Source organism: Cariama cristata, unplaced genomic scaffold, assembly GCF_000690535.1.
Source record: "Cariama cristata isolate BGI_N322 unplaced genomic scaffold, ASM69053v1 scaffold21415, whole genome shotgun sequence".
NCBI classification, from domain to species: Eukaryota; Metazoa; Chordata; class Aves; order Cariamiformes; family Cariamidae; genus Cariama; species Cariama cristata.
In genome coordinates this window covers 1-11,578 of record NW_009616059.1, presented here as the reverse complement: position 1 = coordinate 11,578, position 11,578 = coordinate 1, and the positions used below count along the sequence as shown (strand labels likewise).

At 48.0% G+C, this 11,578-nt stretch overlaps 3 protein-coding genes across 3 annotated transcripts in view; 2 read left to right on the top strand and 1 right to left on the bottom strand.

Moving 5' to 3' along the window:
- ACOT11 (acyl-CoA thioesterase 11) overlaps nucleotides 1-201 on the top strand; it is a gene marked incomplete at its 5' end in the record, with an annotated part of 3,988 nt that extends 3,787 nt beyond the window's left edge. The window contains one exon of the mRNA XM_009700054.1: nucleotides 57-201. Within this exon, the coding sequence (XP_009698356.1) occupies nucleotides 57-201 (145 nt within the window). The remainder of the gene's footprint in view (nucleotides 1-56) is intronic.
- Nucleotides 202-2,639: 2,438 nt separating this feature from the next.
- On the top strand, nucleotides 2,640-3,563 carry TMEM205 (transmembrane protein 205). Its single transcript, XM_009700053.1, has 3 exons — nucleotides 2,640-2,769; nucleotides 2,858-3,021; nucleotides 3,264-3,563. The coding sequence occupies exons 1-3, from the start codon at nucleotides 2,640-2,642 to the stop codon at nucleotides 3,561-3,563; spliced, it is 594 nt and encodes a 197-aa protein (XP_009698355.1).
- An 856-nt stretch (nucleotides 3,564-4,419) lies between these two features.
- TTC4 (tetratricopeptide repeat domain 4) lies at nucleotides 4,420-11,520 on the bottom strand (the record flags this gene model as incomplete). Its single annotated transcript, XM_009700052.1, has 8 exons — nucleotides 4,420-4,788; nucleotides 5,741-5,823; nucleotides 6,890-6,971; nucleotides 8,140-8,354; nucleotides 9,294-9,380; nucleotides 9,676-9,800; nucleotides 10,614-10,691; nucleotides 11,355-11,520. Coding segments are annotated over 8 exons (936 nt in total), but the record flags the coding sequence as incomplete, so codon positions are not given.
- Between the last annotated feature and the right edge of the window lie 58 nt (nucleotides 11,521-11,578).

Here is an 11,578-nt window from a genome sequence, read left to right as displayed (position 1 = left end):
TTGATGGCAGCTCGGAGCTGTTGTGCAGATGCCCACAGCAGCAGAGGACGGGGTTAGGACCATCGCAAAGACCTTGCTGTCAACCTGCTTCTCCCTGGCGTGTTCCTGGAAAGCCACCGAAATGCAGCACGGGTGTCGGTGGCACTGCTGCTCATCAGTCACACCCCAGGGGACCTCTGCCCTCAGCCACAGGCCAGCTGAGAGCCCCCTCCCAGGCTTTCCTGGGTCACATAGCCAGAGGTTTTCTGATGGCACTGAGGTTTCTGAAAGGCTTGCTGCCTGCTGGGAAGGGAACGGGCCCCGGGAACCCTTGGGCACGTAGGACTTTGGGCACAGCAAGTTTAACGCGGCCCCGGGGTGGCAGCCGTGCCCTCGCCTTTGCTAACAGAGCCCCTGTGCGGGTTTTGGCAGAGCTTAACCATGAGCAAGTGATGGTGATGCCATGCTCAGGGTAAGATGCGGCCATGGGGTACCAGAAATGAGTACATGGTCTTTTCCAGGCACCTCAAGGTGTTTTCTGCCTCTCTGCAACACCCGGTCCCTAGAAAGGTGCTTTGCCACCCAAATTCCCCACCTGGTTTATAAGCAGAAGGAGCTGCCTGCCCCTCTCCCATGGACGCCAGCCAGCGGCTCCCACTCCTGGCGCTGGCTGCGGCCGTAAACTCCCCATCCCTGCCGTATCTCCGATCATAAACATCTCCGTGCAAGGCCTGGCATGGCACTGCCCCGACCTCCCCCGGCCGCGCTATCACCACAAGATAAAGCCGTCTCAAGCTGAACATGGTACAAAACATTCAATTTTTATAGAGCCCTCTTATCTCCTGAAACTCGGAGCAATCCTGCCTTTTTATCACCGGGATGCGAGCCATCCTTTCTACTTATCGTTAGAAATTGCTGCTGCTTGATTAAGTGGGGAGAATGATGTATTCGCCTGAACATTAAACTTTGACTGACCTCTCTTTCTCCTTAAGTATTGTGCTTTTCCCCGTTGCGAGGCCACGGTCAGCCCTTGCCCTGACCTGGCCGGGTCCCTGGGGATGCAGGGAACGACTTGGGGGCACGGCAAAGAGCTGCAATGGTGTGAAGCATCTCGTGGTTTATGCGCGTTTGGGAGAAATCTGCAGTCCTGCAGCGTCTGCTGGCCCTCAGGCACAGGGGAGCGTGGACAGCGGGACCGGGTGGTTGGAGCATCCCTGGAGCACCCATCTCCAACCCCCTCGTCCCATAGCCAGCTCCCAGGGAAGGAGGGACCCACTGCTGGGTGCATCGGAGCCTGTTGGGAGCAGCCTGCCCTTATCAGCCTTTCCCAGAGCCCCCTATTTGCTCTTCCCACCAAATGCACCACTCTAGGGCCAATTTGGTAATCAATCGTTATTTACCTTTTCCCTTAAAAAACCCAAATCCCTGCAGGGTGTTACTCCCTGCTTTGAAAAACCCTCCCGGTTGCGGCTTCTTTGCACAAAAACACCCAGGAGCCTCGCTGCTCTCGGCTGCTAATTCCTGCACGGAGGCAAATGATTTGGAGAGGCAAATGTGGGACCCTGGGAGCGGCAGGGCTCCGTGCCGGCTGCCCGCAGCGCCCATCGCTGCCTTCCTGCACAGGATGATGCAGGGAACGAAGCTTCACCGAAGGACCACGGATGCTCCTGCCATCGTGCAGTGGACAGGGCTGCCGGAGGATGGAGCAGGGAAGCATCCCAGAAATGCCAAGAAGCTTTCGGGAGAGAAAAGGCCATGAAGACAGCTGGGGATTTACAGGCCAGCACTCCAGGTGGGATCCGAGTGCCTTCTCCAGTATGTGATTCTACCATCATGAAAAGGCTTCAAGGACCTGATTTTATAGGTGCCTAAATAAATACGTGGAATCGATATATAAAAACATAGCGTATATTTATCTATTTTGCAGGGGGAGCAGGATGTAATTAGATGGCAGCGCCTCTCTCAAGGCCATCCCTGCTGTAATTCATGCCCTGAGGCGGCTGGCCAAGGGGAGGAGGAGGAGGAGGAATAAAGCAGGCAGCAGAATTGATGGGCTGCTCCCAGAAGCTCTGTTTTAATTAATTTCCAAAGCGCTCCTTGTAGGGGAGCAGGCAGCTCCTCCAAAGCCTCTTTCTACCCGCTGCTGCCCGTGCTCTCAGGCTTGTGCCAGCGTGGGGTTTGGGGCAGCGGGGTGAGCCCGGGAACCAGCCCTGCTTCTTCCAGCCCCCAGGTTTTTTGGTTAAACTCTGCAGAAGCTGTTGCTGTTTTTAAACAGGGGGGACTTTTCCCTGGCCGAGAGACCTTTTTGATGGCCACGGCATGGGCAGGCGTATTTGTCAGGGCTCTTCCTTTTCCCCTTTTTATTGATTTTCTGCTTGTTCCTGCTGCCAGGGGTCAGCTCGGGCTTTGGCTGGACTTTGCCAAAAGTCCACCCAAAAGGGTCGGTTACCAGGTGCTGACACAGCGCCCCGTCCCTAAGATATAAAGGGTTTGAGAACTGGGTTTGCAGCGTGGTGGTGGGGCTGGGAAGGGGCTGTGCCAGCTCCAAAGCTCTTCCCGAATAAGCGGGCTTGTGAAGCTAAACTGCGTTTGCCCTGCATCCAGCAAGGTGACGGCAGTAACAGCAGCTCAGCGCCGAATTTAAGGGTGGCCTGGCTGACATGAAGGGACCCATGCCTGGCCAGGACAGCATACCGACCGACACAGAGCCTTCCAACGCCATCAAACTGCTGCACCTGGTTTTCCTCTCCACCTCCTGGGGAATGCAGATCTGGGTGACCTTCGTGGCTGGTAGGTTGCGGTCCGTGCACACCGCCGTGGCTCTCTGCCCAGGGGAGGGGGCTTTGCCCCAGGACTTACCTGCTCTCCCCCCTTGCAGGGTTCGTGATGGGCAGCCGCCTCCCTCGCCACACCTACGGCTTCATCCAGCGCGAGCTCTTCCCCTATTACTTCCACATTGGCTCCGCTTGTGCCTTCCTCAACCTGACTCTTTTTGCTATGTACCACCCCAGCGAGCTGCTCAGTGATGAACAAACGACCCAGGTAGCTTCCCGCTTTAAAATGTGAGCTGGCCCTAGCCCAAATCCCTTCCTCCGTGGGGTCCTACTCCGCTCTGCTCCACTGAGGCTGGTTTGCAAACGATGATGAGGTCCACATGTGGCTGTGGTTAAAAGAAACCGGTTAGCATCCAGATTGCAGCGAGCCTTGTCTGCAGGAGGGGCTGGGGGAGAAATTTAATCCACCACCTGTGCGAGATGTTCACGGCGGGTGTTGCTCCCCTGCAGATCATCATCTTCTTCGTTTGCATCGCTGCTTCTGTGCTGAACACGCAGTGGTTCGGGCAGGTCACCTCCGACATCGTGGCAGACATGCATCTCATCGAGCGTAGCCACGGCCTCGGCCAGGAGGTCGGGCTCTTTACCAGCAAGTCCTGCGAGCAGTTGTGTGTCTCCAACCTCAGCTACAAGCAGCTGTCCCGGCAGCTCACCCTCTACCGCGCTCTTTCCTCTCTCTGCAACCTCTCCTGCATCGCATGCAACGGCTTGAGCTTGTACTACTTGGCTGCCCATCTCTCTGCCCTGTGAGAGCAGGACACGGCGAGGCGAGGGCTGGCCGGCCAGAACCAAGGCTCTGGGATGGCTGTCTTGCTGTAAAGTAACCTTGAGCTTTGGAGATTAAATGCCAGCATCCTCAGATGGAGATACTTTTAACTGTATTTGTGCATGGTGCAGAAATTTAGGAATAGTGAAATGGAAATGCTTTATTTAGAGCTGTCTGAATGCAGCTCTGGAGCAAGAAAAATCCTCCGTGCTCTAAGGAGAAGTGTTATGGCTGAACAGCTTTTTAATGCCCCGTGCGCTAGATGTGTCTAAAACTGCACTGTATTTCTGCAGTCGCTGAGGGACCGCAGAAGAGAAAGAAATGAGAGATTTAGAATTGCTTTTAATTAAATGCTGAAAGCTAATACAGAAGCGCAGAAGACCCTCTAAGTTGGCCGTACCAGTTAGTGTAATGGATAAGGTTGTTATGTTTGGGTTTAGAATTACTGTTTGTCATTCCCTTGTAGTATATCACGAGGTGAGAAAAATTATCGTCTCATTTATTAGGCAGAAGTCAGTCTACTTAAAATAGACATGTTTATTCCCAAGGTTCTGTAGGACAATCAGTAAGGTAGCAAAAGGGTCAGTAAAGCACACCCCTCCGAGCAAAGAGCTCTGCTTTACCCTGGCCAGCAGCAGAGGTAAGTGATGAAAAAACATCAGCTGCTTAATCCCAGGCAGGAATCTGACTGCATCCATCCCGCTGCAACCGGCGGGTATCTCCCCAGACCACTGCTGTTAAACCCCAGCAACTGCAGCCCACCTCCAAGGAAATCGGTGATTTTTCGCAGGTAACTAAGTACGTTCCCAGCTGCTGTTGCTTCAACTGCAGCCGGTGTTTGGCACTGCTTCAAGGTTTATTTCAAAACCACATGCAGCCTATCACAGAGGAGACCTGCGAGTCAGCTGGATTTCTTTTTAAACAAATAATCTCCTCTTGTAAGCCCTTCATTCTCCTACGCTGCTTTTCTGGAAGTTTCCCCGTGTGCCAAGATTCTTTCTCCCCTGAAGTGTGCATGGTACTTCGTTCAAGCAGAAGTTTGCAGTCTGTGGCTAGGATAACGAACAGCAGCCTCTTGCACAGGATTCCTCTTGCTGCCCTCTTGCTCGTTACAGTCGATGCACCTTCTTGCCAGAGAAGTACTTCTTAGAGAAAGGAGAACGCTTTACAAATGCCAAAACTGTTGGAGTCCCGGCCTTTACAAAATACCTGCAAAGATTAAAAGGAGTCCTTTGGCTGCCTTGTAGCCAGCCAAGTGTCAGGCAAAGTGAGTGACTTCCACCCACCTCAACAAAGACTGACCTCCCAGAGGCCGATGACAAGCTTTTTCGCTGATTAGCAGAGCCTCTCGGAGCCAGGGCTACACACATTCGAGGCGGAGTGTTTTATGAATCAACTCTCCTAACAGCTACTTCTAATTAAAACGGCTGTTATTCTCCCTCCGGAAGGAGGTTTCTTTTGCAACTGCCCTTACAGCCTGAAATCGGAGGGCTCACACGTGGTGCCGAGCCGTAAGAAGTGATGCTCAGAGGCAGCCCGCAGCGGTGGGCCCCGAGCTCTGCTCCCCCTCCGACAGACCCAGCCTCCGGCGCCGGGCAGCAGCCTTTCTCCAGCTATGCAAGTGAACAGCACAGGCTTTACAATAACTTTTTGGCTTTCCAAACAGCAAATTCTTCTCTCTAAATAAACTGCACAACACTTTAAAGCCAGTTTCAGAGTGAAACCGTGCTGCGTTGGGGGCTGCTCATGCAGAGTTATTAACAGCAAGAGCATTGTTAACCTTCAACACGCTCTCTTTATATGTTGCTGCTTTTTATTTTTTTTTTAAAGTAGTACTGTGTAGATGGGGTCTGAAACAGCCCTTTTGTGCTGCTGCTTGTGTGGAGCCCAATTCCCCTTCCCATCTCCATCCACTCCTGGAAAGAGTTGATCATTTTAGGGGGGGAAAAAATAAACCAAACGTAAGTCACTAAAGCCAGGCACAAAATCCATCCAGTCCCACTGCTTTACACCTTCAAGAGTTAGGACTATTAAGTCAGAGAAGAGTTAGGACTATTAAAGGTCCAAGAGTTAGGACTATTAGAGAAGAAACTGCACTTAAAGCCCAAAGCTTATACTTTTTGCCTTTGTGCTCTCTGGACACGGACCGGTACAGCCTCACCTTTCGTGCTGCAGCACTTGTAGCAACGTGTGTTCTGGGTTCAGCTCATACATTTCTGCTCTTTCTTCGTCTTCAAAATAGAGCTGAAGAAAATTTTGGAGGGTGATTAAATACCTAAGGTACATGAAGGCAAACTACTAAGCTGTTGACAGTCCAGTAACAGCACATCACGTATCAACTAGAGGTTTATCAACCTTCTGTAGCTTGAACCGACTGTGTCGGATGCTAACTTTAGCAGTGTAGAAAATGTTTTGTGTGAGTTCCAAGTCTTCCCTGTATAAACCAGTTTAGCTTCTTATGGTGGTGGCCGCAGGAAGGCAAAACATACTGGCTGTTCTGGTGCTTTACGGAGAAGCAATCCAAATCTACGGGCTGCTTACTAACAGGTGAAAGGTAGCAATAGTATGAGCTAAACTGAGTAGGTTTAAAGATATTTGAACAAAATAGAGTAGATTTAAGAGATTCAAATCCAGCAACTGTGCGTTAGACTGTACATACACACAGAGCTATAATCCCAGTTTTAAAAACCTGGGACAGTACACAGCCACTGTCCTTTTGGACCCGGCTGCTCCCTCGCACGTGTGATGCTGAAGCGGAAAACGAAAAATAAACATCTGTATCCTTCTGTGTACAACTTCTGAAAAATTCCCACAATCTGTTGCAGCCACAACCAACTCGTATCCCACCTTAATAGACATATATTGTCTTGATGGGATTACGTGCTAACCTCCAGTTAGTTCTGAAAATAACCTCTTTTTTAAAGAGTATTTTCTCATTTGTACCAAGGAACTCCACAATGCAGTTAAAAAAAACCAAAACACACAGTCTACCAGCTTGATGGTCTCAATTATCATTACAAGGATGGAAATCTAAGAAATATCTTTAAATATCTTCTATCAAATACAACCTAAGTGGAAGACAAAAGAACTTTCATTTTCGTTAATGAATGCTGTGTCCATGTCAGCACATCTGGGAAATGTTTGAGTTTATAAATGAATGCAGCTCTCCAGAGCCTGATATTGCATCCATGTATGGTAAACAGGTAACAATGCCATTGCTTTCATACACTCAAAGCTCTGTATTTTCTCACTCCAGAAAAAAACCCACAACACAACAACCCTGAAATAGAAGAAAAGTCAAACTTCTCACCTCAAGATTGCTGGGAAGGTATTTTCTTTCTAAATCCCAAGGAGGTAACTCAGCAAACATCACCATTAAATGATCAATAAACCTAAAGGCCAAAATACACTTGGTTAGCTTAGACAAAGTGTTCAGCTTCAATAATTTGTACAGTTGCGTTTGAAGGATGGTAAAAATACATTAGCAAATTAGACAGCAGACTTGAAGGTAAGTTCAGATCACTAATAGTTTCTTCCCTTCAAACTCATCGCTTTCCCAATGAGACCAAGGCCCTGCTGTAACTCGTGCTATTGGTTTCAAACTTGAGCAGCGCAACAACAAATTATTTTTAACTTTTCATTTTCGCGCTGAAAAAGATCTCAAAATAAACACCCTGCATTTTGTTTAACATTGATTTTCCTTCTACACGGTCCCATCAGCACCACACTTCACCAGATCGGAGTGCTGAGAATATCCTAGTGGGTCAGAGGCTTGTTTATTTTGGTACTTCAGGGGTCTTGGCGGCCAATTTGTTCTAAGAACCTATTTTAATTTCCTTTGATCATGAAAAGGCATAGCGAACTCTACCGTACAAGAACCAGAACTTTACTAGTCTGCTTGCGCTGTAATTTTAAGTCCTAAACTTAAAGATGCTTATCCCCACACAAAAATAAAAAAGGTTACAAATTCCAAGTTTATTTAACTTTGCAAGACCAGAAACTGAAGTTTACACCAGGAAAAGTGGAATTCTCACTTTGCCAGTCACTTGGCTTACAGTCTGAAAGGTCTGCAGCACTTCAGTCAGGCCTGCCCTAAGGAAACTATGGGGCCACTGGTGGTTACGAGAGGTCCCTTTTGGAAACTTTTTATAATTTCCAAGTTTAATCTGCTTTCCAAGACCCACATATTTGGAGGGCTTTGAAACAGCACCTTAAATGAACCTCCGAAATCCATGCATGGGATGCATCACAGGTATTACCGGCCACCGGTCTAAGGCTGCACCGCAAGCCCCTTTAATCACACTGGCTAGATACGACATGTTTCTCTGCGCCCTCATAGATTTTGCCCCTCATGTTTTAAAGCTGCATTTGCAAATCACAGAATAATTCAGGTTGGAAAGGACCTCAGGAGGTCATCTACTGCAACCTCCCGCTCAAAAGCAAGGTCAGCTATGAGAAATCTGGAACTACTTCATTAGCCTGGCAGTGTTTCACTTGCTGTCTGTTCTCATCGACTCCAATATCTCCTTTGTGCAAGAACGCTGCTGACGGTGCATTTACCTGGAATTCTCGTGAAAAGCCGCAATGAAGTCTGTTTGCTCATGCTCAGGGTACAGAAAGAGGACAGGCCAGTTTAGGTTGCCATCAGCATCTAAGTGCACCTTGGCTCCCGTGGCATTGTCAGAGTGGAACCCATCTAAGGTTATCTGAGCCAGGCCATCTGATATTTCCTCTTCTTCATTTGAAGGTTCAAGAACCAGCTTGATATTTCTTTCCTGGAGGAGAGGAAGGAAGAAGAAAAAAAAACAAACAAACCAACCAAAAATCAAACAAAACCAAACCCCAATCAAAACCCAAACAGGTATGGTGGGGAGAATAAAAGCAAAAAATTAGCAGTCAGTAAAAGGACAAATTGTGTCATTCTTATTAATGAGTCAACTCTTAAACATGCCATCAAAAGCCCTCCTACAGTATCAGACTCAGGTGACTGGTCTTCCCAGCAGAATCCAGAACCTCAGCCAGTCACCCAGCCTCCTCATAAAACGGATGAGGAGAGGTGGGAATCCAGAGGAGCCAGCATGCTGAGAGAAGAGCCTGAGAAAACATGGGGAAGGGCATGCATCTGCAATCCTGCTCTTTGGGACCTAACAGGCATAACTTCAGGGTGCAACTTCACACACCAGCTCCTGAGAACATCCACTCTTTCAGAAAACTGAAGAAAGCTCACTCGTTTCTTTGGAAAGACAACTGCAGAAGAGGAGATTGGACTGATGTAATAGCACAAAATATTTTAACATCAATCCAAACATTTGCTGAGGAAGGAGAGGATCCAGAAGCGATTCTCTCCTCTACCCTACTGTATGGATATCTTCTATCCTTCCACTGAAGTAATGCCCATCAGCAGCAAAGGAACCAAGGTTGATTGGGGCACTGTGATGCTACAGCCCAGTAGCCAGAGCACTCTCCTGGATGCTCAGATCGCCTAACACTGGGGTTGTATTTTGCATTAGTTGCTACCTGAAATATGGAAACTTGGGAGCTGGGGCTAGAGCCATGCAGATAAGGAGAATCACAGTTTTAACTCAATGTTTTGGCTCTAGCTCTCAAATGCCTGTGTATGAGAACGACCTCTTAGAAACAAACAAGAGAGCTCTTAAAAAAAAAACAAACCCCAAACAAACCATGTAAAACCAACCCCCTCACCACGGACACACCTTTATTGCTGCAAGCAAAATTTCCTTTTGACACTGTTCTTTCTTCTCCATCACCTTTGCTCTCCTTGCATCCCGCTCCTCAGCTCGCTACATGTAAGAAAAAGTTGCACCGTGGTCACGCACAGCAAGTCAATGCCCACCACTGCTCTACTCTGCCAACGAGCGGAGAAATCGGTTCAGATCTCCAGAAAGGTCCCCTCCAGCTCCTTCCCCTGTGCATCTCAACAACACACACTATGCAAAACCAGCACTCGATTTTGTTTGGGGATATTACACTACACAGAAACTTGTATGGAGCGCTCTTCAACCACGGATCCCAAAGTGCTTCTTGACACAAAGCAGGCAACAAGCATCGTAGACGCTAGACTGCCTTAATATTTACCTTTAATTTGTCAGCTTTAGCTCTCATTTCCACAAGCTTCTTCTCTTTTGAATCTATTCGCAAGCCCTCCTCACACCATGCTATCGCTTCAGAGAAATTCTTTAGCTCCATGTGACAGAGAGCTCCTGGAAGGATTAAGATTTTAAGATTCGAGTCAGCATACAACTACTACACAAAGTGGTGGTTGTAAAGACAGCATCAGCCCTAGTGCTTTCAAGAGGCACACACAGCAGCACACACTGTTGTCTTGCGTGGTCATGTTCAATCGTAGACTTCCAGCAGGTCAGCTGAGAAGAAAATCCAAAAATTTTTCAGCAGTTCTTGTATCACTTGCTCATCTAGTCACAGAAATCAGCAGAATGATGCTAGGAGCGTCTGTTACAAGCAAAATTTTATCATTATAATTAACATTTCAGTATTTGTCTTATAAGGAAAAATAAAGTGGCGATTTTCATGGAGTGAGAAATGCTGGGGAAAAAAAACAACCCCCAAAAAACCAGTATTGTGGAAAACAGCAAAAGCTATGCTGTGCTCTACAGAAACAGGTCCAATGCCTCTTTGACAGATCTAGAAGCTGAAAAGCAATGAGCAAGAGGATAGTGTTTTGACTTAAAATCCATAGCAAGACACAGAGCTCTGTTTTGGGGAGAAACGGCAATAACAAAACAAGAGAGGAGATTTCTTACAGTAACAGCTTTACTTTTCTGAAATGAATGCTGGCTGGAAACAAAGTATGATACCCAATCATAGTAATTTCAGGTTTATAAACACTGCTTTTTAACACACAGAAACATGCAGCAAAAGGAAGCCATACCTAACAACAGCCTGTTACAGGAGCTGTAACAATAACAGCATAATAAGTAAAACTAACATGCGCAAAGCTGTTTTGAAATGATGTTCCTTGTGCTCCACGCAGCAACACGTGCTTTAACTCTTACCTCTTATGATTGCTTTGAGATGGGTGGGCTTTAGCTTTGTTGCTTGGATGGCATCGTTGAGAGCAGAACGGTAGTTACCTATAAAGCAAACAAAACTGCTCAGAACCTTTCATTTATATTTAAAATCGAACCAGATCCCAAGGTGACAAAACAGCTTACGTGGAGACTCTATAATTCGCTGTTTCTACAAGCACTGTAAGGCGAGTGGAGGAAGAAAGAGCAAACTAAGAGCAAGTGAAAGGACAGGAATCAATCATACAGGTGAGAGCTAAGTAACACGATTGCGAGCAAACCATCTCCCAACTGCAACACACAACAGTGTTAAAAGGCCAACAACACCCTCCCTGCTGCATGGATGCTGTTGGTAGGATGGGTGGTAGCTTGAGGAGGACATGGCCAGGAAAGAACGATTGAGTATGTTGCTTCAACAGATTTTTGAGGCCCCTGTAGTTCCAGACACCCTGTGAATCTGTTCAGCACCAAAAACTGCTGGCTTTGCCCTCTCCTGGAGCCAAAGCAGGTAATAGTTACACCGAACAAAGCACAAACCCTGCACGCAGCTGTGCTCTGAAGCAAGCCAGGTCTTCAGGGTTCAAGGTGTCTTTTTATCATGAATAAGCTATTTAGTATGCTGTATCACACACACACCAAAAAAAAAAAAAAAGTACAGAAAAAGAAAATCCAAAACGGGGAGGGAAAAGCACTTCTGGAGGGCAGAGCCCCCTTCCCAGCTCCCCTTACCCAGGTAAAACTGTGCGGCCCCTCGGTTGGTGTGCAGCACCGCGTCCAGCTCGGCCTCCCCGCTCTTCTTCTTCAGCCCCTCGGTGTAGGCGATGACAGCTCTCCTGTAGTCCTTCTCCCTGAAGTACTCGTTCCCTTCGTTTCTGTACATCCTGGCCAGCTCTGCAGGGGATGGAGGGGGGGGCACGGCCTGAGCTGGGGGGGGTGCAGCTCCCCAGAGCCCC

What these genes read in the sequence shown, in the direction of transcription:
- TMEM205 (XM_009700053.1), top strand. Translation starts at nt 2,640, where the DNA reads ATGAAGGGACCCATGCCTGGCCAGGACAGCATACCGACCGACACAGAG. An exon ending in CTGGGTGACCTTCGTGGCTG is followed by an intron (nt 2,770 to 2,857) that starts GTAGGTTGCGGT and finishes CCCCCCTTGCAG; the next exon opens with GGTTCGTGATGGGCAGCCGC. An exon ending in GTGATGAACAAACGACCCAG is followed by an intron (nt 3,022 to 3,263) that starts GTAGCTTCCCGC and finishes GCTCCCCTGCAG; the next exon opens with ATCATCATCTTCTTCGTTTG.